The sequence below is a fragment of the Dendropsophus ebraccatus genome, chromosome 7 (genome assembly GCF_027789765.1).
Source record: "Dendropsophus ebraccatus isolate aDenEbr1 chromosome 7, aDenEbr1.pat, whole genome shotgun sequence".
In the NCBI taxonomy this organism is placed as follows: domain Eukaryota; kingdom Metazoa; phylum Chordata; class Amphibia; order Anura; family Hylidae; genus Dendropsophus; species Dendropsophus ebraccatus.
This window is the reverse complement of record NC_091460.1, coordinates 116,064,446-116,090,647: the sequence shown is the minus strand read 5'-3', so window position 1 is coordinate 116,090,647 and position 26,202 is coordinate 116,064,446. Positions and strand designations below refer to the sequence as shown.

The 26,202-nt window shown below is 43.1% G+C and overlaps 2 protein-coding genes across 3 annotated transcripts in view; one reads left to right on the top strand and one right to left on the bottom strand.

The window, feature by feature from the left end:
* Nucleotides 1-18,733, top strand: part of LOC138797711 (probable E3 ubiquitin-protein ligase HERC6) — a 42,538-nt gene extending 23,805 nt beyond the window's left edge. For both annotated transcript variants that reach the window (XM_069978259.1, XM_069978258.1), the window contains exons 14-23: nt 1,061-1,177; nt 1,504-1,602; nt 6,534-6,704; nt 8,752-8,895; nt 10,307-10,473; nt 11,908-11,974; nt 12,983-13,053; nt 15,010-15,193; nt 16,320-16,422; nt 18,189-18,733. In XM_069978259.1, the coding sequence (XP_069834360.1) occupies nt 1,061-1,177; nt 1,504-1,602; nt 6,534-6,704; nt 8,752-8,895; nt 10,307-10,473; nt 11,908-11,974; nt 12,983-13,053; nt 15,010-15,193; nt 16,320-16,422; nt 18,189-18,400 (1,335 nt within the window). In that variant the 3' untranslated portion in view covers nt 18,401-18,733. The remainder of the gene's footprint in view (nt 1-1,060; nt 1,178-1,503; nt 1,603-6,533; nt 6,705-8,751; nt 8,896-10,306; nt 10,474-11,907; nt 11,975-12,982; nt 13,054-15,009; nt 15,194-16,319; nt 16,423-18,188) is intronic.
* A 1,546-nt stretch (nt 18,734-20,279) lies between these two features.
* Nucleotides 20,280-20,764, bottom strand: PIGY (phosphatidylinositol glycan anchor biosynthesis class Y). The gene has a single exon (XM_069978260.1). It carries the CDS (start codon nt 20,666-20,668, stop codon nt 20,453-20,455), a length of 216 nt encoding a protein of 71 aa, XP_069834361.1. The 5' UTR covers nt 20,669-20,764; the 3' UTR covers nt 20,280-20,452.
* Between the last annotated feature and the right edge of the window lie 5,438 nt (nt 20,765-26,202).

Genomic DNA, 26,202 nt, shown 5'->3' with positions numbered 1-26,202 from the left:
ACGGGCCTATCAGCGCTCGTTTGCTCCTCGTTCCCCGCTTGCTGCCACCACTATTACACGCGGCGGCAGTGAGCGAGTGAGTGCGGAAGGGGTCACGGGGAACTGCAGGAGGGCTGCCCAGGTGATTGCTAGATCGTTCGGGCAGCCCATAGAGTATAGTGGCGGTCTGTTGCTGCTACTCCTGTGCCTGTCACATTTTTTGCCAGATTTTTCCAGTTGAGTAGTCCTCTGCATCTCTATCTAACTTGGCTCTTTTATTCCTCTCTCTCTGTTCCTATTGTTCATGCAGAGCTTTATCACCAACTGCCTTAAGGTCCTATTACACTAAACGATTATCGGCCTTATTTGACCAATTACCAACCGTTCAGGCCGATAATCATTTAGTACTAGCCTATGTTCACACAAGGTTTTTTTTTATGACAAGAACAGCCATTGTTTGCAATTAAAACAACAGCTGTTCTTGTCATAGGCAAATGTGTTGCATTGAAGTCGATGCAAACAACAGTCGTTGTTCACACAATGTATTGAACAACGGCCGTTGTTTTGAACGGCGGTATAAATGTCAATTATTTCATGTCAGTTATTTCCGGCCCTGTGCGGTGAAATCAGAACAACCTTTAGTGCAACAACAGCCTTTGTCTGACACTCACTACATCAGCCGTTGTTTTTAAATGCCAAACAACGGCCGTTGCTCGTACATTGTGTGAACACAGCCGATGCTGCATGTGAGGCAACACTCACTGTCTGTGCATGTAAGAGCCCAGGCAGTGAGCAGGGGATGAGGGGGAAGCGCCTTTAGTTTTGGAAGCTTCCCCAGAAGTAACCTCATGTACAGACTTTTCCAGGATCTCACAAGGGGAAAGGCACTGACATGTCTTTGAAACATCAGTAAATAGTTACCAACATTTCAACAAATTTTGCATAAATCAATAATATAAGTGAATGTAGAAAAATTGAAAAGTCTCACTGATAAATCAACTTCTCTCTCTCTCTCTCTCTCTCTCTCTCTCTCTCTCTCTCTATATATATATATATATATATATATATATATGTGACGCAGGCAAACATGAAAGCTGGTTATAAGGTACCAATAAATTACTTCTGCGTGCCTGAAGTTTCCCATGTTATCATCGTCCCTGCGGACTTTAACAACTGGCGTATCTGGCAAAAACAACCTGTAAGTATATAATTCAATTCATAAATTGTAAAAATTTACTGGTTACTTATAGTAAATAGTAAAAATATGCTTATGGGCCAAGATCATCATGTATTTGGCTACACTGTCCACAGAGCCACTTCTATGGATATGTAACATAATGGACCATTATTGCATATGATATCCTTATGTATAGTATTTGCTGTCAGTGTGGGCCAGGATTTATGCAGTATAGTCTTACAAAGGTTATGAAGACATGCACTGTACTAGAAGTTGTTGTCGTAGTCAGAATTCTTACTGATGTTTTCCAGTAATTTTTGCTTATTATCTCTATCATCTTCTCATAGGAGGCTGTATCACAGGCAATATTTTGCCGTTATCCATTTATCTTCACATTTGTAACCAAGGTTCAGTATTTAGATACTGATGCATTACAGAAGAAGAGCGTAAGTTTTTTCTTTTACTGAATAAAGTAAATTATTATATACTACACAAAGTTCTACATCCCTCAAACTCTGCCATTTTCTGTATCTGCCATGTACACTGGTACAGGCACAGAAATAAATTGCAAGGCCAATCAAACCTTGAAGCCATAATCATTAAAGCGTAACTATAATTTAATTAGCCCCAAAAAATGAAATTCCTCAAATAAAAAGCCAACGTGTTACCCTTTAAAAAGAGCCCTAAACTGCGTTGATAGTGTGTGCACTTGCTTAGATACCCCAGTTGTTTGGTTGTTTGAAATTTTCTCCTGGCTGACGCAAAGTGGGCGTGGCCTATCCCTAATCTCACTGGGTGTCAGAAAGTGGGCGTGGTCTATCCCTAATCTCCCTGGGTGACAGAAAGTGGGTGTGGCCTACCCCTAATCTCCCTGGCTGGCTCCCTTCATTCTCTGACCAGCACCTTAGCAGATGTATCACACACAGTGGGATCACATAGAGCCCTAACATACAGTATCACACAGTAAGATTAGATACAGAGCCCCAGCATACAGTACAGTAAGATTAGATACAGAGCCCCAGCAGATGGTATCACATACAGTGGGATCAGATAGAGCCCCAGCATAAAGTATAACAATGTAAGATTAGATACAGAGCCCCAGCAGATGGTATCACATACAGTGGGATCAGATAGAGCCCCAGCATAAAGTATAACAATGTAAGATTAGATACAGAGCCCCAGCAGATGGTATCACACACAGTGGGATTAGATACAGTCATCTGCTCTCATAACACTGTAGGATATTGTCAGCCATGGCGGTGGGGGCACCTGCTGCAGACATCTGATAGTGAATGTTATAGGTACTATGGAAGGACTACAGCTGTGTTGTGCTGGGACTTGTAATCCTCCCCTCAGTGACTCACCCACTCTCCATCATGCAGTACATTGGAGTCATGGCTGGGATGTCCCTCCTGGTACTTGTCCCTTCATCCATCTCCTCCCCTGCGCTGCTCCTCACACACATCAGCTCTGCTAAGTGACCTCTGTGAGGGGAGGGGGGAGAGTGAAGGAGGTTGTATTTCTGTATGTGTTAGGGCTGTTATCTGTTGCTCCTGTCAGAGTCTGTACCTAGCTGCTACTCTGTACGGATTCCCAGGGAGGGGCGTGTCCAGCAGGATTGCAGAAATAACTCAGGAGCAGACAGCGAGCTGACAGGACATTCAGCTTCATGTATTTAAAAAACTGTTTATTTTAGCTTATTAAAGGGGTAGTGCGGTGCTTAGAAATTATTCACAGAATAACACACATTACAAAGTTATACAACTTTGTAATGTATGTTATTTCTGTGAATCGCCCCCTTTCCTGTGTCCCCCCACCCCCGCACGTGTACCCGGAAGTGTTGGTGCATTATACATTACCTGATCCGTGTCGCGCCCGTCCGCCATCTTGTGCCGCAACGTCATCTTCGGCCCTCTGCCGCGTCATCAGATGCTCAGCCGCGATTGGCTGAGGATAACTGTGCTCGGCCAATCGCGGCTCAGCGGCTGATGACACGGATCAGGTAATGTATAATGCACCAACACTTCTGGGTACACGTGCGGGGGTGGGGGGACACAGGGAAGGGGGCGATTCACATACATAACATACATTACAAAGTTGTATAACTTTGTAATGTGTGTTATTCTGTGAATAATTTCTTAGCGCCACACTACCCCTTTAATGTATATTGCAAAAAATCTTATCATGGCCTAAAAAAAACTGAATCGTCAAAATATTTTATAGTTACGCTTTAAGAATATGGTAGACATTTTATGGATTGCTACTGTAAAGCTTTATGCCACCAAAAATGGAGACAATGGGAGAGATTTTTCAAACATGGTGTAAAGTGAAACTGGATCTGTTGCCCCTAGCAACCAATCAGATTCCCCCTTGCAGACTCTATGGAAAATGAAAGGTGGAATCTGGTTGCTAGGGGCAACGAAGCCAGTTTCACTTTACACAATGTTTGATAAATCTCCCCCAAGGTATACTTTTACTTAAAGCGACTCTGTACCCACAATCTGACCCCTTTAAGTTTAAGGCTATGTTCACACTACGTATATTTCAGTCAGTATTGCAACCAAAATCAGGAGTGGATTAAAAACACAGAAAGGATCTGTTCACACAATGTTGAAATTGAGTGGATGGCCGCCATTTAACAGTAAATAACTGCCATTATTTCAATATAACAGCCATTGTTCTAAAATAACAGCAAATATTTGCCATTAAATGGCGGCCCGGCCAACCACTCAATTTCAACATTGTGTGAACAGATCCTTTCTGTGTTTTTAATCCACTCCTGGTTTTGGTTGCAATACTGACTGAAATATACTGACTGAAATATACATATACTGACTGAAATATACGTAGTGTGAACGCAGCCTCAGAGGGTGCGTTCACACGTACAGGATCTGCAGCAGATTTGATGGCCCAGAATTGATTTGCTTTGAATCTGCAGTTTCAAATCTGCGCCATCAAATCTGATGATCCTGTACGTGTGAACGCACCCATAGGCTGGGTTCACACTATGTATATTTGAGGCTGTATTTGGTCCTCATGTCAGGTCCTCATAGCAACCAAAACCAGGAGTGGATTGAAAACACAGAAAGGCTCTGTTCACATAATGGTGAAATTGAGTGGATGGCCGCCATATAACAGTAAATAACGGCCATTATTTCAATATAACAGCCGTTGTTTTAAAATAACAGCACATATTTGCCATTAAATGGCGGCCATCCACTCAATTACAACATTATGTGAACAGAGCCTTTCTGTGTTTTCAATCCACTCCTTGTTTTGGTTGCTATACAGCCTCAAATATACAGCCTCAAATATCAGTAGTGTGAACCCAGCCTTAGGGTATAAACCCACACACCGTATACGCAGCAGATATGCAACAAATACGCAGCAGATTTGTTGGTACAGATTTGATGCTGTGTTCAGTTATTTAGATCTAATCTGCTGCGAGTTCGCTGCGAGTCTGCTGCGAGTTTTCTGCGTATCGCAGCAGTAAATACGCTGCATATACGGTGTGTGGGTTTATACCCTTAGGGTACAAACCCACTTGACGTATTTGCTGCGTGAATCAGTCTTAAAAATAAGCAGGCAAAACGCAGGTTGGCTTTATGCAATTGTTCTGCGTTAAAATACGCAATTGCGTATTTTTGAAGTGTGAAGCTACATGCGTTTTTCGCACAGGTTGTTAACAACTGATGCTTTGCTAACAACAAGCTTCACGCTTCAAAAATACGCGATTGCGTATTTTAACGCAGAACAATTGTATAAAGCCAACCTGTGTTTTGCCTGCTTATTTTTAAGACTGATTCACGCAGCAAATACGTCAAGTGGGTTTGTACCCTTAAAGTTGTTTTTTAGGACAATAACTGCATCACCTGCCGAACGGACCCCAGGACAGATCTTGGATTAAAAGCAGCTATACGAAGGTACAAGTGGTTTAAGGGGGTCAGATTGTGGTTACAGAGTCGCTTTAAAGGAGAAGTCTGGGCATTTAAAAAAATTGTCATCTGGCAGGGACAGGGGGAAATGTGATTACAAGTATTAACTTACTTCCCCTTGTGCCCGTGGTGGAGTGGCAGGACCGGCCTTGGGACCCCTGCCGGGCTCCAGGATCTCCGGTGCTGACATGTCACAACCTGGCTGATGGACTGCCTACTCGGCCAGTCAGTAACTGGGGTGGGATGCCGCTCCACTCACTGATTGGCTGAGCGGCCAGTCCATCAGCTGGGACAGGCCTTTTCCCTCGAGTTGTGACATCATCACAACTTGGGGAAAAAGGCCTTCCGGCGGGGGTCCCGTAGGTGGTCCCACCGCTTGGCAAGGGCACGGGGAGAGGCAAATTGGTTCATGTCCCTGCTGGCTGCCAAATTTTAAAAATGTCTAGACTTCTCCTTTAAAGATAATTTGTCAACACCTGGACCCTACCTGAGGTGCTGACAGTATTCAGTAGGTGGTAGTACTCTAGTGAGCAGGTTACCTTTGGCTGTTTTGTCCGTGGAGGTGATGCTGCACAATATAAATTTTCCAACTGTAATGAAGAGTCAAAGAGAAGTGGGGTATAGAGCTCATGCCGCGCTCTGGCACACCTTCCTCCTCCTTCCTTTTCTGGATGAATATTCTGTGCTGGCCGGCCTCCTGCACGCTTGCGCCATGTTCCTGGTCTTAGCAAGCTCTGCTGATGTATACTATGATAGCGAATGCAGGAGTTGCACGACCAGTGACATCAACGACGCATGTGCAGACAGGGAAGATGGTGCAAGCATGCAGGAGACTGGGCAGCACAGAATATCCATACAGAAGAGGGAGTGGTGAGGCGTGCCAGAGTGCGGCATGAGCAGTATACCATGACTCCTCTTTGACTTTGACTTGATAACTTGCTTATTAGTGTACTGTCGCCTAATACATGCTGTCAGCACCTTAAGTCGGGTCCGGGTGTTGACAGATTCCCTTTAACATAATTTTTGGGTAAATACAACTTTTTGGTCCCCTTTAGTGTTTTAGTTTTTTCTTATTCAGTTGTGGGATGAAAAAAAAAAAAACATTATGTAAATGTGCTCACCCCAAATTTGCTTTAGGGACTATAATTTCTCAAGACAGGCAAGTGACCTACAAGAGTAGCGACGGGGCAGGAAGCCAATGGCCATCTGTTCCTTGACAGTATTAGGTTGCATGCATGCACATACTAAAGATGTGGATGCAGTTCCAAATCCTTGTTTGCCCAGGGACCTTGGGCATGTGCCCTGTACTCCCCAGTGCTAATGACTATCAGTATTTGCCCCACCAAATGTGCCCTAATAGTTGGCATACACTCTCCAGAGAAATGGGAAGTATAAAGATTTATCTTATAGTATATGCCTTATACCTTATATCTTATTCCTAGGTAGCACAGCTAGAAGCCGGTCAGATGCTTATGATGAACAGAATGCAGGGCAGCAGTGATAATCCCAGAATACCTTTATTACATCTCAAACTCAGACATCAACATTTGCTGGAAGATGCGCTCAACAAGATAAGCATAGTGGAAGATTGTGACCTGCAAAAGGAACTACTGGTACAATGGGTTCATGTTCAACTTTTCCTTAGAATAAAATGAATTGCCAGAACTTTTTGACTTTAGTATAAAAATACACAGAAGAGGATGTGCAAGGAGACATTTGTTATAGCCAATAAAAAAAGTAGACTAAAACTTAATTTTTATTTAGATACACTTTGTTGTCCAAGGTCTGATGACAAACTCCTGGACAACATTGCCAATGGTTTAGTGGCAAGCAAAGAAAACCAATCAGTAGATGCCAACATAAGCATGTTAACATGAAGGTAGGAATCCTATCCAATGAGGGACCCATGCATTGGTCTGTGGGGTTGGGGCCACAATAGAAAATTAAGTTTTAGGGTATTGAACTGGTGCCAGGAACAATGGACCATCAACAATAAAACTTGCCCCTCTTATCGACCCTAAAGCTAAAAACTATTCCTAAGTGGAGCTGTCACCCTCAAAAGTGTAGCCCCCTCGGTAATCTATCCCTATAAATTCTGTTATAGTTCTAGTAGCTTTTGTGACTTTTTATCTAGGCAAATATGCTGACTGTCTATACTGGTATGTTGGCTTACTGTGTCAATCAGTGACCCTATGTCACAATAGGTTAACACCATAGAAGTACAGGAAAAACCCAGATGCAAATGAATACCCAAATCCACATCGAACAGGAAGAAGACAGGGTGTAATGCATACTAGGCTCCACAAAAGGTGCGAGGTCAAAGAGATAAGGCCTAGAGCATCCGTATCCTACGGCTGCAGCACCTCTCTATTCCTGCCCTTCTTATTTTTAGCATTGTATGGTGGGCATCAAGAAGAGAGAGGCACTGCAGGCCTGGGGCACAGATTCTGTAAGCCCCGCCTGTTCAACCCTGGACTGCCTGAAAAAAAAACCCCTTTTTACCAGAATGTTGGCACCAGGAGAAAAACAGACCCCGGCACCAGCAATAAATTCATTAAGGCCAAATAAGGTACCCGTGGTTTGTGGGTTTATTACAGATAGACTTTAACGCCCTGAACTAAGGGCTCTATTACATTGAGCAATAATCTGCTGCTCAACACTATTCAGAAACAAGACTAGCCTATGTGCACACAATAATCCAGAGGTTAGTATCCCTTTCCCTCTGGTTGTGCCATTTTGTGGAATATAAGGTGAACATACAACCTTATGGGGTATGAGGCTGGGTTCACACACAGTATATTTCAGGCAGTATTTGGTCCTCATGTCAGGTCCTTATAGCAACCAAAACTGGGAGTGGATTGAAAGCACAGAAAGGCTCTGATCACATAATGTTGTAATTGAGTGGATGGACGTCATTTAATGGCAAATATTTGCTGCTATCTTAAGGGTATATTCACACGAACGGACTGGCAGCAAGATTCTCGCTGCGAGTCCGGCAGGTCCTGGCAGTTCCCACACACTGGGAACTGAACACACTGAACGACAGTGAGTATGTAATTCTGCCGCCCTTAACCCCTTCTGCTCCCGGCCGGCTCCCCCACTGTAAGCATACATTACCTCTCCTCGCTGCACGGGTCCGGCGTCCTGCTCTCCCGCCCGGCCAATCAGTGGCTGCGGCTGGGCAACACACTGATTGGCCGGGCGGGAGAGCAGGACGCCGGACCCGTGCAGCGAGCATGATTACAGCGGGGGAGCCGGCCGGGAACAGAAGGGGTTAAGGGCGGCAGAACTACATACTCGCTGCGGTCGTTCAGACCGCAGCGAGTATATAGTGTGTGGGAACTGCCAGGACCTGCCGGACTCGCAGCGAGAATCTCGCTGCCAGTCCGTTCGTGTGAATATACCCTGAAACAACGGCTGTTGTATTGAAATAATGGCAGTTATTTACCGTTATATGGCGGCCATCCACTCAATTTCAACAGTGTGTACAGATCGTTTCTGTGTTTTTAATCCACTCCTGGTTTTGGTTGCAATATGAGGACCACAATACTGACTGAAATATACGTAGTGTGAACCCAGCCTCAGAATGCAAAAAAAAACTAAAGTGCAAAATGTACACATACATTAAATTAATGCCATCATACCTACATTTTCTTCAAGGTGGAATTTCATGGTGAAACTACAACCGATCCCCGAGCAGCAATGACAGAGTTCTTCCTCTTAGTGGCTGAAAAGATGGTACAACCTGACTATGGGCTATTTGCCTGTTCCGATCCATTACTGCCATTGTGGTTTCCAAGTCATGTAAGTTTGTTTTTTGTTTGTTTTTTCCTAAAACAATAAATTTTTTAAACATTGTTATTTTTCTACATGATTTATTATCACACCTTTGTGAATGCACTTTGTCAAAAACAGTGACACTCTTGTCGACGGGTCATGTCTGGGTTTGCAAATCAGCTTCATTTGAAAGGAATCTGTCAGCTGAAATTTGGGTTCCAAACTACCTACACTGTGAGATTTTTAGGATAATTCAATACATGGTACTTTTCATATATCTATCTGTGCTTCCGAAACATGAAATGCTTATATTCTGCAGTCCAAAGAAAAAAAAACATCCCTGGTACATAAACCGCACCAGCCCACATACAACATGCCTGCCCCCCTCACTCCCCACCACCACAAACACCTAAAATTGTTGGAATGTTTAAACTAACAAACTCCACAGCCAGAATCCTACTCCACGCTGATGAGGGGCAAACACCCCAAAACTGCTGTCTGTGGATGGATGCCTGGCTTTGGTATTTCTCTTGTCATGTCGCAATACAAAAGGGGCCACCCTAGTATTTCCCTACTTGTGTCCTTATACTCGCAACTTAGTGGGACTTTAGAGGCAACATATCGGGTGGTTTGGTAATCTCCCCACTGGGAGACACCCCTTATTAATGGGTTTCCTTCACAGAAGGGATATCTGGCTTTTCCCTTGTTTTGAGACTCGTAACAGAGGCTCCATGGACCCATTTTTTATATGTCTATTAACTAACCTGCTGCAGTGTAGGGAGCTCGGCACAGAGCCTAGCGTTACCAGGCTGTTTCAACTGCTGAATGGTGCAATTTACTGGGCCCCTTGTCAACCCAGTACAAACTGCCTCACTCCACTGCTATATAAGGTTATGCGATATGGTGACCTCTGTGAATCAGACATCACAGCAGAGTACAGACAGCACGGTACTGAGTAAATAGCATGCATGCATGGCTGAGCTGGCAGCCAAGGATGTCTTGTTAATGTTTTATGGCAATTGACAGGGGCAGAATGAGGATCAAGCAGAACGGGCCACTAGGAATCTGCCTGGTAGGGCAGATCTCCAGTCCGGCCTAAATAAAAGGATTTTTTATGTTCTTGAGACACAGGTAGATTTATCAAAGGTACCATTTGTCTCCTTGGCTATGTAACAGTGCCAGCAGTTTGAAACCTGAATTGCAGCTGACAGATTCCCTTTAAGATAATGCAGCAAGCTGTTCAGCACGCACAACCTGTGTGCGCGCGGGACACTATTTTTTGTATTTTTGTTATATTTAAATACAAATAACCAAATAACCATTTGGGAAGGGCATAGGGTAACATTGGTACTATCTCATACAAGAAGAGTTGATAACCTATAAGAAGTTTCTGTTGAAAAGCTGTCTGTATTAAATTTATTTATTTTGTATTTTTCAGCCATTAGTGGACAAAAAAAAATATTATCACTATGGCATACTGTGCGGATTGGCGATTTTCAACCAGATTGTTATTTATCTACCATTCCCACTGGCTTTGTTTAAGAAACTTCTGGGTAAAAAAATTACTCTAGAAGACTTGAAAGAGCTACAACCTACCATAGGAAAGTAAGTCATGGCTACCTATGTATCTTTAAACACAACATATGCTTTACCTGCAGAAGAGATTATTTTAACATATGTCACCATTGTGCTCCGCTCTAATTATATAGCTAAACAATGCCTACTTCATGCTGCCAGTATAGGTAGTGAGAACCCCCCCCCCCACCCAAAATGAATACAAATATGAATAATTTTATTGATTACGTAAAAAAAATCCCATAAAATACATAAACAACATAATACATTAAAATACAGAGGAAACCAAGCACTGAATGAAATATATGTCACAAATTCAATCAATACTCAAAACTAAAATAAGACATGAGGATGTATTGCAATAGACCTGGGGTACTGAGCTGTCCCCAATATACATTCAGCACTGCAGTTCTGCCTGGTATGTGCACACTGAGGAATTTCAAGCAGAAAACTTTCCTCTTCAATTACTCACCTATTCAGCTGTGGTAGAATTTGAGCAGAATTCGAGCAGAACAAGGGTAGGTTCACACTATGGAATTAGGTTCATTCTTTGGACGGAGGGCGGAATCGGCCTGACCATTGAATGAAGTCTATGGCATGGGTGTAGATGCGTGTGGCCATGAGCAGTGGCGAGTGACAGAATCTGTCAGAACTTCTCTGCGCGGATTCCTCAGTCTGAATACCCTTATTAGTAGAGATGAGCGAATCGCTCATCTAAACTAAGCGAAGCGCTTCGTTTGATCAGCGATCCACTCATCAAGCCAACCAGCTTTCAGCGCTGCTCCACTCCCTGCCGCTCCACCCCAGGTGCTGGGAAAAAGCTGGATCCAATCTTGGGAAACTGTGAGAACTTTCCAAGAATTGGATCCAGCTTTTTCCGGCATCCTGGGAGGAGTAGCAGATGAGCGGATCGCTGATCAAACGAAGCGCTTCGCTTAGTTTAGATGAGCGATTCGCTCATCTCTAGTAATAAGGGTATGTTCAGACTGAGGAATCCGCGCAGAGAAGTTCTGACAGATTCTGTCACTCGCCACTGCTCATGGCCACACGCATCTGATCAAACAAAGCGCTTTGCTTAGTTTAGATGAGTGATTCGCTAATTTCTACTAATAAGTATAATTCAACAATAATTCAACACTAGTAAAGTTAATTAAGTATATTAAGTATATTCACATATAATAGCATGACTGTTCATGTGGCCATAATTCCCATGACCACTCTCACTCATCTGTTCACCAAGAGTGACTGTGTGCTCAGGCTCCTCCACACTTGCTGTAAAGCATATCGATAGATACTGATAAAATAGCCCAAGCAAGATGGCAGCCATAATAGTGTGTAAAAAAAAAAATGACAATCAGAAAATAGAAATAGATTAAAAAAAATATATAAAAAAAAAAGAATGCTTTCCAGTATCAGCTCTGATCAGTAAAAAAACATTTACCTCTAGCTGTAACTATTTTATAGGAGCATGCAGAGTCTACTGGATACTGAAAATGAAAAAGATGTGGCAAGCTTAGAACTTTATTTTACTGTAAGTATACAACTGTTACAAAAAGTGGACTTGCCATATAGTATTGCTGATACATGTAGCTGCTGACCAGGTAGAATCTAAATGCAGAGCCTCAGCATTGTAAGGCAGAAGTGCTGATGACCGCACCACAACTTCCAACCAAGCATAATGCAGGAGCTGTTAATGTGTACAACTTCTTCTTTTTTTTAATTAAAGGGAATCTGTCACTAGGTTTATGGTGCCTTAAATGGGGGCAGCATAAATTAGTGGCAGAACTGCTGAACAGAACAATGTATTACTTCCATCATTCTGTTCAGCCGTTCTCCTAATATGCAGGAGAATATGCTGTTTGCTGGTGCTCATAAATATCAAGGACTACTGAACACACACATATAATGGAGAGGACTACTTATTGTTCATGTTATTCAGGAGTATATCTCATTAAAGTGATAAATCATTCAGCTGTTCAGCTTCTCTGTCACTAGTTTATGAAACCCCTAGATAGGCCTACTGAGAGAGTCTCTTTAAATTCTCCTAAAAGGGTCCATTAACACAGACAGGATCTGCAGCAGATTTAATGCTGTGTACACTTACTTACATTGATATCTGCTGCAGAACCTGTAAGTGTGAATGGACCCTAAGGGTGATTTTACACGATCGAGTTTTGTAATCTAGTTGTGAAACCAAAATTTGATCCACTCTCTCAGAACAGAAACAAGTCTGCTTCCCAGTGAGCTCGTGACCATTTCAGTGGTAACAAATACTTAAGCACATAACCTTGTGGCCAAATCAGCTACCATGCTCTTCCATTACATCACAGCCATAATCATATTAAGAGATTAATACCAGCTCAGATGATTTATGTCTCACAACAACGCTCTGAACTGACGTATGCATAAATGGATTGTGGCCATTCACGTAGGAGGCATATGCATCTATAACATGGACAAATGTCTTCTATAGGTCAGATAAAAAAAAAATTTAAATGAGGTATTAACATGTCTTGCTGATATATATATATATTTGCAGCTTTCCTGGGAGAACCGAACTGTGGAACTGGTACCCAATGGAGCGACCGAGCGAGTGACCCATTCAAACAAGTATGTATAAAGTGATCCTATCTTTCTCATATCACTGCAGCTGATTTATATAGCAGGACTTTGGCTGGACTATCAATAAAGCTTATTGGGCTGCGGACCCTGAAGTCTCCACATTATACAACGGCTGCTTATAAAAAGAGCTACTAATATGATCCAAACACATGTAAGGGGATGCCAAGTCCACGGGCTGATGGGGCTAGATAAACGAGTGACGATCTGCTAGATCGGCGTTCGTTTACTGGGCCTATTCCACGGCCCGATTATCATTAAACAAGGGCTGCAGGGACATCGTTACCGATGTCCGTGCAGCCCTAGCTTAACTAGTATATATTACCTATGCATGGTGCAGGGCTCCTCTTCTCCTGCTTCTCCCTGGTCCCGCGCGCTCCTCCAGTGTCAGGGCGGCCTGCCTTGGCTGACAGGCCACTCAGCCAATCACAGGCCGGGACCGCCACTGCCAGTGATTGGCTGAGCGGCCTGAGCTGAGACAGGCCGCCCTGATGCTGGAGAAGCGCCGGGACCCAGGGAGAAGCAGAAGAAGAGGAGCCCTGCACCATGCATAGGTAATGTATATCGTCAGCCGCGCACAGCTATTCCACGTAGCGGTGCGTGGTCGGTGCCCGACAAATATAGGTCCTAACCTATATCAACGAATAGCCGATGACAACGATCATCTGCTGATCATTGTCTCTATTCCACGGAGCGATAATTGGCCGAATCGGCCGATTATCGCTCTGTGTCGCTCCGTGGAATAGGGCCCTTATTCTGGATTGAAACCTAGAAAAAAGTGGAAAGCTCACAAATGGCAACCTACACAGAAAATAGAGGTCCCACAGCAAAGTGTAGAGGTTGTAGAAGCAAAAGTAAGCAAAAGCAAATCTTTTAACTCTTCACCAACCCTGCAAATTAACATTTTTGACTTAGGGTCCATTTACACAGAAAGTTTATTGACAGATTATCTGCCAAAGATTTGAAGCCAAAGCCAGGAATGGATTTGAAAAGAGGAGAAATCTCAGTCTTTCCTTTATGACCTGATCTCTGTTTATACTATGTTTCTGGCTTTGGCTTCAAATCTTTGGCAGATAATCTTTCTGTGTAAATGGTCCCTTACTTTTCTATCTCTTCACATTCTAATTTAAATTTCCACTGACAGTGCCAAGTGAGGTACTTGGTACCCCTAATTTTACCATATATAACGTATTACAGAGCCAGAAAATAATTATTTGTAGAGGGAAAAAAAGCTATTATGCAAATTAGTGCAACAATGATTTCTGCACCGTATGCTTAGAATAACATGCTTAATTTATTCTACTATACACTTTTTATGTTTCCATCCAAGGAGCTGTAGGAGGACAATTTTTTTTTGGCCTGGGATCTGTAGTTTTTCTTGGTTCAACATTTGGGCTATGTTCACACACTGTCTTTTTCATATAATGGTTGTTATTTGTTACACAAAATAACAGGCATTGTTATCAGTCTTCAATAATTTCCATTAAAGTATATGGAAACAACAGCCGTTAGTTCACACAATGCATAGAATAACGTCTGTCATTCACAGCGGCTGTCAAATTAATGCTCAGGATCTTTATTGGCGGCCGTTTTTTGGCGAACAGCCGTTATTTTTAAGTGTTCACACAATTTCACCGTCTTCTTAACAAAATTCAATGGACCTCTAAAAATAGCCATCATTTAACTTAAACATTAATAATGTACCAATGGCCATCAGCCAAAGTATGTTAAACAACCGCTCTTATATTGAGTATCCAATAACAGGCATTGAAAATTGTTGTGTGAACGTAGCCTTGTGAAGATTTTTTTTCCCATTTTTCATGTGATGTGATCAAAAATTCTCTTTCTAGGCATTCTAGAGATCCGAGGTACTAAAAAGTGGTTGATAATAAAATTATGTTGTTTAATAAGGCTTTATATCCTTTTTTATTATTCCATCTCTCATAGGCACAACTACGTCAGTAAATGTGTGGATTACATTTTTAACACTTCAGTTGCTGAGACATTTGAAGAGTTCAGGAAAGGTCTCTACAAAGTCTGCGACAAAGATATACTGTTATTTTTCCAGCCGGAAGAGCTGAGGACTCTGGTCGCTGGTCACACTCAGTATGACTGGGCCATGTTTGAAAAGGTACAGTCTGTATGTTGTATCCTCCACAGGAGAGCTGTGCTGGGCATTGGGTTGTACAGCAATAGAGAACACAGCTGCTTTCTTTCAGTCCATACTTTCTCAGGTACTGCAGCTTAGCCCCACTGTACTAAAAGGGATGACCGAAAATAAAAATCACAACCAGTGGGTAGGTACGACACCATTGTTGGAAGAAAGTAGCAATGCACTTCTAATCCTGGACGACCCCTTTAACTGTTCTTCAGTTTAGTAATCACAATAAAACAGTTTAGTGCTCTGTCTTTTTTTTACAGCATTTCTTCAAAATACTTCAGAGCTTACAGGTGATTTAAAGGGGCCATCAAACGCCCTAAAAAAATTTTTTTAAATTAACTGGTACCAGAAAGTTATATAGATTTATTTACTTCTATTAAAAAAAAATTCCAGTACTTATCATCTGCTGTATGTCATGCAGTGGTGTATTTTTTTCCAGTCGGCCACAGTGCTCTCTGCTGCCACCGCTGTCTGAGACAGGAACTGTCCAGAACAGGAGAGGTTTTCTATGCGGATTTGCTGCTGCTCTGGGCAGTTCTTGACATGGACAGAGGTGGCAGCAGAGAGCACTGTGTCAGACTGGAAAGAAAACATCACTTCCTGCAGGACATACAGCAACTGATAAGTACTGGAAGACTGGAGATTTTTTTTTCAAATATAAGTAAATTACAAATCTGTATAACGTTCTGACACCAGTTGATCTGAAAGAAAAATTCTAGGTCATTTTGGCAATAGGGCAAATTTTTAAGAACAATAAAAATACTCACCTCCCACTTGTTTTAGTGCACTCACCGGAAGTGCAGCTGCCTACAGCATGGGGGCCCAATAACTGCATGTTCACCTCCTCAGGCTCCGCTGTCACCAGCTTGTCTCCCCCCCCTTTTCCCCTTGCAGTCCGCGGGACCCATCATGCTGCAGTTCAGGGAGTTTAGAGAAGCTGTGCTTCTGCTTGGGAAGGAGAGGGGGGGGCGTTTGCTACCAGCAGCCCCATAAACTTACAATGGAGCTAGCTAGACAGTATACCCATATATACAGTACAACATTGAAATAAAATTTAGATTGAAGCAAATAAACATTTTTTTTTCTTAATTTTCAGAATACAGTTTACATGGGAAAGTATTCTCCTGCACACCCAACTATCATTAGGTTTTGGAAAGTTTTTCATGAATTACCACTGGAAAAAAAGAAAGCTTTTCTCTGTAAGTATAGTTAAAACATCTGTTAAAATTAGTTTTTTCTTTTATTACACTTCACTCCTGCAATGTATTGTCAATTCTATTTACTCTACATAGATCTGTAGACCCAGTATATAGAATCCAGCTCAATGGAATAGCGGGGAGGTCTTCACTATTCCAGCAGATCCAGAGGCATAGGTCTCAAGCTCAGCCAGAAATGATCCGACCCAGCTGCTTATGTCAAATGAAGCCTGTAAGACACTGCTTTAATGGGTACTCCGGTGAAAACAATTGTTTTCATATCAACTGTATCAGAAAGTAATACAGATTTGTTATTAACTTCTATTTAAAAATGTGAAGTCTTCCAGTACTTATCAGCTGCTGTATGTCCTGTAGGAAATGGTGTATTCTTTCCAGTCTGACACAGTACTCTCTGCTGCCACCTCTGTCCATGTCAGGAACTGTCCAGAACAGTAGCAAATCCCAATAGAAAACCTCTCCTGCTCTGAACAGTTCCTGTCATAGACAGAGGTGGCAGCAGAGAGCAGTGTGTCAGACTGCGAAGAATTCACCACTTCCTGCAGGACATACAGCAGCTGATAAGTAAGACTTCAGATATTTAAATAGAAGTAATTTACAAATCTTTCTAACTTTCTAATAACATTTTATTTCACTGGATACCTCTTTAATGCACTGTAAAAACCCAGATGACAGACAGCTGACCGTTTGAGTCACGGGAAACGGAGTCAGGCCGAGACTTGCACCTGTAATATGGATGAACAAATGTGCATGTAACACATGAAACCGGTCTTGCAGGAATTTCTGCAATTGACGATTTGTTTCATTCATCTGAATAGTTTTTTTTTCTGAAGCAGAATTTCTGTAAACTCTATTCAGATAATGGAGAGTCACAGACATTTCTGCAGCATGTGAATATACCCTTACTACACTCCATGTTATCTGTATGGATTTCTAGATGGAGTATCTGTAGTGTATTATAGTAGCAGCAAAGTGGATGATATTGCACAACTACAAATTCCACATTCCCATCATGATTGAACAGTAAAAGCTTTGTCTGTCCAGGCATGATGGGAATTGTAGTTTTGCAACAGCTGGAAAGCTAATGGTTTTCCATCCTTGCTACTGTATATAGCAGTACATATACTGCCCCCCCCCAAACCCCTCCTCTCTCTCATTCACTGCTCATTATCAGGAAATCTCGACTCTTTTACATCAGTCGCGCCCTGTGCAATCTATGGAGAGGGAAGGGGGGAGGAGGGAGATTAGTCGCCAGCAGAGCGCAGAGAACAAAGGATTACACAGTGGGAGCTGTGTGACAGCCAGTATTCAGAGGTCAGTGCTGACTTCAGAGGAGATAGCCCGGTGATGTAGCTGTAAATTAACTCTTTGTTGTCCTGTTTTGGTGCCTCATCTCCCTCAACCCCTCCCCTCTCCATAAGAGAACCCTGAAGACAGGGGGGAGAGCTTCAAACTGCTTTTTCATGATAAAAATACATTTTTCGGCTAATAAACCCAATTACAAAGTTTCTTAAAATCACCTGCACTATTGATTTCTGCAAAAAAAAATGTAAAACAACTGTGACACTTTAATAAATAGCATGCAGCACATATTCTATACTGCCATCTAGTGGTGGAAATTACTAATTGCAACCATGTGGCGTTCGTTTTCTTCTCTTTTGCTTTTACTCGTGATTCATAAGGGGCTATCATCGCTGGGTCATCCTGTGCTTTGACATAATGAGTAATTATTATTAATTCCTTTTTTTCAGATTTTCTGACTGGAAATGACAAAATGCCAGTGCATGGGATACAGAGCACCAGCATGAAGATCACATCAGTTGGTGTCCCAAATGAAAGTTATCTTCCAGAGGCAAATACCTGCACTCAGCAACTACTGCTTCCCGAATACTCCAAGGAGCAAATCCTACGGAGAAAACTCCTTCTAGCCCTAGAGAACAACAAAGGGTTTGAAAAAAATTAGAAAACCTGCTCTTTAGTATAATGAGAGGAAATTATCATTTTTTTCATGTTTTACACCAGTATCTGTGCAAAATGTATCAAATTGCCCCATAATGTGTGATAAATTTGAGCATTTTTTTTTTCAATATTCTTCAGTCTGCATCTACTAATAGTGATCTACACACTGGATAATATGCTCTACTTATCCTCTGTGCACTCCAGGTAGTATTAATAGCTTTGTACTCCATGATTTCTTATGTATGTCTGTACTGCATGGAATATCTGATATATTTATACGTAGCTGAATAGTATTTTAACATGTAAATGAATTAAAATAAACATTTACTTCTACTTATGTACGCCTGGATAATACAGTATGTACCCACCAAAAGGGGAGGGGGGGTATTATGACATCTTCTCTCTCTCTCTCTCTGGCCCATTGCAACCAATCACAGCTCAGCTTATATTTTACCAGAGCAATGTGACAACTGAAAGCCAAACTGTCATTGTCTAGACACAAACAAGATAATTTAATGCAGAGTTGTGCCGTAATATACACAGCTTATTGTTACTTAGGTTCTATATGTGATCACCCATGTTTGCAAAACGGACTCTCTCTCTCTATATATAATATTTTGTTGCTATAGGTTTATGCACAGTCTTATTGTTTTGACCCCAAGCGATCAGCAGACCTGCTGCATGTTGCCCTGTCTGCTCGGTGTCTGGGGCCTGGACGGTTTTCGGAGCTCACAGCATAATAAACAACAATGCTGGGAGTTACCATTCTGTGGCGTACAGTCCGTGTACGGAACTTGTAAATCTGGCCTCAGGGTTAAAGGAGTGTGGAGAGGCTGCTGAATGTGATGCTTTAGCTTTACAAAAAGCAATGTAGCGCTCTTCTTCACTGCAACAATGAAGCCAATAACGGACAGCCATCTCTTCCATATGCAGGGATGTTTTGTACAGCCGAGCATTACTGAGTTTTCTATGGGAAGTGGAGGGTTAAGCTGCAGCCAACAAAGGGGGTCGGGTAATGATTTTCTATCACGCCCAATCCCTATCTCCACCAAGGTTATTTGTTGTTAAAGTGACTCTGTAGCCACAAAAAACAGGAGTATCTGTGCCCTAACTTTGCACCACCAGGTCCCTCCCCCCCCCCCTCTTCATCATTAGGAATGCCACTGGAACATTTTCTCCATGCTGAACACTGCACAGCTGCTTAATGATCCAGCCCATGTGCTGGGCTGACACAGGTGTGGAATTGGAGGCAAACTGCCTGGAGCAATCCTAATGATGAGGAGGGCGGGGAAGGGTGGTGCAAAGATAGGGCACAGATACTTGTTTTTTAGGACAATAACTGCATCACCTGCTGAACGGACCGCAGGACAGATCTTGGATTAAAAGCATCTATCTGACGGTACAAGTGGTTTGGGGGGGGTCAGATTGTGGGTATAGAGTCGCTTTAAACAGTCTCAAGTCCCATACACCTTATACCAAAGGCCAAACTCGCCACGAGCGGCAGGCACAAACGACAACTAAGGTGTATGAGGACCTTTAACCCTTGCTATTCTTCAGCCTTGTTCTACAGCAGCTGGTGAATGGGGTAAGAGACCTTCACAGAATCTATATGAGTCCACTTCACACTTCTTTTTCAGAGTTTGCAGCTCAGATCTCCTGTTATAGAATCCTAACTTGCTTCCCTTCATACAGCTTTTAAGTTAAATGCCTTTCCACAATTTTAAGTTATGGCATATTGAGGTATAAGCCACATGATATCGATTGAGCGGGGAGTTCCAGCTGTAGGAAACCAGAATGAAGACGACGGCAAATGAGTTGGATCCGACCATTATGAAGTCACCTATAGAATATTGCATTAGTATACGAGAACTGGAAATAATTAATAATTGTAATAAAAAAATTTATTAAAGAAAATAGATCACGATTGTGACTAGTTTCCAGTAGATGAATTGCTCAGCTCACATTATTGAAATATCCCAATACATTCTTATTATTGCGTTGCTGCATATGGATGACCCCGTGCAGCAATGGCAGACTGTGCCCTCCATATTGTAGTTTAATTGTGCCGGAAAAGCTTAAGTCCCATCCATGTCCACAGATGGAAAAACACATAGACTGGCAGGGTGATGGGGAGCAACAGACTGTAGAAACACACACTTGCCGTGCTGGTACATCCCTGGGGAAAATCGACGTCCACTGAGGCAGAATAAAAGATTCCAGACAGTGAAAGGAGAGGCACAAGCACAGTCAGGGTGGGGAGGGAGAGATACATGGCGGCACTACTGTGGTGTGGTATCAGACTCCTGTGACTTCTGCTCTTTGCGAATCATCCTGGCATCCTGAGGAATCATATTGGGGATCCCATCCAGTATAGGATAAGCTATGCCAAGTTCATCATTCACTAGTTCATTCTTAGACTCATCATACCTGGAATATAAAAACAGGGTTTTATTAGCATATGTCTAATATATTATACCACGTCTTAGAATATCACCGGCACTACTCTTTTTATCCACAAGATTGTATGTATTGTTGTGTGCCTCATGAATAGGCATATTGTGCAAACAACAAGTTCAGTAAAAAGCTGAGGGCACTCACCGAGATGTTCTGATGCCTCTTTATTTCAACAGATAGTAAAACCTTCGGTGACACATGTCACTTGTTGCGATGCTTCTTTATTTCAACATGTAGTAAAACTTTCGGCGACACATGTCACACAAACCACTTCACATATACAACACAGACGTGTCGGCCATTTCGTGCGCATGCGTACTTCTTATAAAGAAGCGCGCATGTGTGCGAAATGGCCATCATGTGTGTGTTGTATATGTGAAGTGGTTTGTGTGACATGTGTCGCCGAAGGTTTTACTATATGTTGAAATAAAGAAGCATCGTAACATCTCGGTTAGTGCCCTCAGCTTTTTACTGAACTTGTTGTTTGTCTAATATATAATAATAATATATTATATATGCTAGGGTTGTACAACTATTTTTGAGCTGAATGCCACTATGTAGCATTGCCAAGGGTTGCCATGTGTCTCTCAATTTCTATGAACTTCAATGGAGAGAGTTTCAAGAATGCATATCCACCTCTCCAGAGTGACAAACCTGTGGCTATGCAATAAGATAGAAAGAGAAACTGATGGACTTCAAGCAATAGCTGATGGGTCTGTGGATGACACTGAGATCCTGAAAATGCCTGCCATGGTCTGTACCTGGCATTACAGGTTAGTGTTCACACAAGGCATATACCCATTTGTGCGTAGAAAATCCCCATCAAATTATAGCATTATTCTACTGGATTTCTTCTTTATGTTCATTAAAGGCGTTTACCAGCCAAAATAGACTAATCAGCACCTCCTGCAATACATAAAGAATAGGAGTGGAAGCATTTGTCACTCATTAGGTAGCGGTGGCGACCTGTAACTTTATCTCAGCACCCATTGAAGTGCATAGGAGCTGAGCTACAGTTACAGGTCCCCACTGCTGCAGAGAAAACAGAGATAAACCACTTCATGTCCAGTTTACTGTGCCTTTACGCAGAGATTTATCTGACAGATTTTGAAAGCCAAAGCCAGGAATGGATTTGAGAAGAGGAGAAATCTCAGACTTTTCTTCATGACCTGTTACTTGCTTATAGTCTGTTCTTGGCTTTGGCTTCAAAAATCATTCAGATAAATCTCTGTGTAAAGGCACCCTGACCCTGTGCAGTGCGGACATCTAAGGCTGCATTCCCACGTTCTGTACGGAACACAGACGTGGAAAGCCTGTAACGGACCTCTCCCCCTGCCCAGGCAGCATGTGTGATAAAATGCTGGGAGCGGGGGAACTGTGCAGATATGTGCCGTGCTGTAATGAATCAGCCACGCGGCTCTGTCATTACAGCACAGTGCACACCGTACGGAACCTGTGAATGCAGCCTTACAGTGAGAGATCACTGAGGGATCACGTAAAATAGCCCATAAAAGTCTTGGGAAAGACAAGGGATGAGGGAAGAGTCAGTGAGGGAGAGAGGTACAAAGAGTGGAATTGTCTCGTACTAGTGCTGGATTCATAGCCAATATTGCTTAAAGTCACTGTACCACCAGGCCCAGGCTGAAGCACTGGAGGCGGGACGACCCACCCTTAGTGGGAGGAAACCCTAGCCCCTCTATGATAGGGTTCCATTGATTCTAATGGAGTCACGTCATGGAGGGGCTGGAGTTTCTTCCCACCAAGGGTGGGTCGGCCCGCCTCCAGTGCTTCAGCCTGAGCCTGGTGGTACAGTCACTTTAAAGGGAATCTGTCACATGTAATTTATGTTCCACACTGCAGACACTGTTAGATAGCTGTTAGGCCAAGGAGACACATGGTAGCTTTCATATATCTGTCTGTGATGCCAGAATGTAGAGAAATGCTTTTATTCTATAGTGCAAAGAGTCAAAAAGCTCCAGAAGTGCAGTAAGCCGTAACAGACCCCACCCCCCACCACACATATCTGACCCAGGTGTCAATCAAGAAGGAAGGGGGGGAGGAAGGGAGGGGGGAATTCCAGCTTGCTGCTACTCAGGAGCTCAGAAAAGCCTCTTTGACTCTTCGTTTGGAACATGAATTACAGCTGACCAATTCCCTTTTAAGGGTGGATTCATACTTCATACTACGGAATTCTCGCGGATAATGTCTGCGGAATTCCGCAGTATGTCCGTGCGCACCTTTCCGCCGGCTCCATAGACACCATTCTATGGGCTGGCGTATTCCGCTATCCGCCGAAAGAAGTGACATGTCACTTCTTTAGGCAGATAGCGGAATACGCCGGCCCATAGAATGGTGTCTATGGAGCCGACGGAAAGCCGTGCGCGCGGACATACTGCGGAATTCCGTAGTATGAACCCACCCTAATTGTGCACTTTAAAGGGGTACTCCAGCGGGAGGGGCACTTTTTTGCCGAGGGAAAAGACGTCCACTCACCTCCCCGGTTCCAGCGGCGGGTCCCGCATCGCGGCGCTCCGGTGGCCGACCACTTCCGGGTGTCTGACGCGGGCCTGAGATGTGACGTCTCAGCCACTCAGTGACAGAGGCGGGATCTGAGCGGACTTGAAAAGGACCCCGCCTCCTTCACTGAGTGGCTGAGCGGACCTGAGACGTCACGTCTCGGGCCCGCGTCAGACACCCGGACGCGGCCGGAAACCGGGCACTGGAGCACCGCGATGCGGGACCCACCACCTCCTCCCCGGTCCCTGCAAAAAAGTGCCCCCCGCTGGAGTACCCCTTTAATGCCCTTCATGCTGCTGCTACTTATGGTAGCATGCTGAAGTTGCACATGTAACCGGCAGCAGTATATAATATATACCATTTATGCTACATTTACACGGAACGATAATTCGCCCGATCGTACGATTAACGATGTCAGAGTAACGTTTGTTTTTTTTCATAACGATCAGCGTTTAGACGGTACGATATATCGTACGGAAAATTAGTTTTGCGATCGCTTAAGCCTATCTCACACATTGGTTAAATCAGCGAACGACTGTTCACACGGAACGATCTGCGAATTCTTTGCGCATGATCAACGAAGACTTGAGAAGTTGTTGAAAGATCAAAATGAACGATTTCTCGCTCGTCATTTGATCGTTCGCAGCGTTTACACGTATGATTATTGTTCGAATTCGATCGTTATTGAGCGAATTTGCACGATAATCGTTCCGTGTAAACGCAGCATCAGTTTCCATGATCTGCACACCATAACACAGATTTCCCAATGGCTTCTTCTCTCTAACATAACTATAGGGTCAGGGGTAGGAAACCTTGGCTCTCCAGCTGTTGCAAAACTACAACTCCCATCATGCCTGTACACTGAGGCCCAGCATATCACACCCTATCACACCATACATATACTCTTGCTTTATCCTTTCCAAACTATTGATCTGCATGTCAGATACAGTCACCTGCACTTCCAATGCAGAAACACTAGAGGGCGCTGTGTGTCAGGTTCTCACACGGGCCTCGTTGATTACAATGACACCTGAAGGAGTTTTAGGTGTTTCCTATAGTGTCATGTTCTACAATACAGACTGTGGAACTTCCCTCTAAATGACCGAATAGCACTGATTCACTAAGAAGCGGTGACTACCTGAGAGGCTTCCTAGAGAGCGGACAGACCAGGAACTGCAGCACTGACGCATCAAAGCCGCTTCCTTCCGTCCCCTCCGGTCCTCCTGCGGCTCTACAGGCCGGAGTCGTGTGGAAGCTCTGCCGCCTGCCTGCTGACACCGAGCGGATAGCGGCGCTCCTGACTACAGGGTGACCGAGGATTCCGCTCCACACACTGAGGCCCAGCATCATCCACCGCCCACAAGGACAGGGAGCACAAGTCTCTGCGCATGCCCCGTACAGCCTCCCTGGGTGACTGTGTACAAGCGCACCCCTGTAATAACTGACGGAATGGTACATTCCTAATCCCTCGCCGGCTGCTGTATGAGTGGTACCGCTTGGTCGTGCGTATTATACGGGTATTGGAGGGGCCCGAGATCAGAAAAGTTTTAAGAAATCTTCAGATCTCTTTGGAATTTGGAAATGCCCAAAATGCGCAGAAAAGTGATGTATGACACTTAGGCGCCCAATGACCCCATAGGGAACCAATCGCCACCAAGAAGTCCCATATAAAACTATACATACAGGCTGTGTTCACTCACGGCGTTTATTTTGCGTTAATGATGCGTTTTTATGCTATTTTGCTGCCAATTGCATCCCTTAATTAATCGGATTCCGATTTTTTTTTTCGAAGATTTGGAAAATTGCTGCTAAACTTTTAAGCCTTTTAACTTGCTGTAAAAAATTAAAAGGATTTTGAACAAATTATGTATATATCAAATGTTTGGAGAATATGATAGCCAGAATAATTCCTAATGTATCTATGGCAATGTAACATGCATGTATTACGAAATATCTGTATGCAATATCCAGTCCCACCACAAGATGTCGCTGTGGGGATAACTATACTATGTCCTGTGTTTTCAATAGAACTGAAAACTAGAGATGAGCGATCCCATTGCCCATACCAAGATTTGTTCTGAACTCAGCAAAAAAAAAAAAAAAAAAAGATTTAGGGACTAAATAAATTTTTTAGGCTAAATACATTTTTTAGGCTAGATCGGCGCTCGTTTACATCGTTGATCGGGTCTTGCTCGGCCCGTGGAATAGGACGCTAAGGGTTTGTTCACACGGTTATAGAAAATCACGCTTTTTGTTGCAGTTTTGATGCGTTCATTTTAAGCACAACTTTTAAACTTGTGTCTTGTCCCATTGAAATCAATAGGACATTAAAACTTGTTTTTTTGCAGTGGAAAACACATGATTTTGAGGTGGTTTTCACAGTAGTAGAGCCCCTATAGTCCCACTATTGTAGCTGCAATCGTTGAGCTGTCTTAATGCAGTTTATTAAAAGTTGCGACAAAGTTTGTTGAATCTGAGAAACTGAACTTTTGAATAACTGAATAAATCAGGCAAAAGACAGTATGGCGAATACAAATTGCGGTGATTTACAATTATCCTTATTATCTGTGAGGTTGGGAGGGTTAATCGCAGTAAGGTTAGGGTGCGTTTACACAGACAGATTTATCTGACAGATCACTGAAGCCAAAGCCAGAAATAGACTATAAACAGAGAACAGGTCATAAAAGAAAGGCTGAGATCTCTCCTCTTTTTAAATCCATTCCTGGCTTTGGCATCAAAGATCTGTCAGATAAATCTGTCTGTGTAAACGCACCATTACAAGTAAATTGACCTTATATTACTTCTTCCGCATTACAGATTTCATAATCAGCCGTC

Coding starts and splice junctions, on each gene's coding strand:
- PIGY (XM_069978260.1), bottom strand. CDS start 20,668: ATGTATCTCTCCCTCCCCACCCTGACTGTGCTTGTGCCTCTCCTTTCA.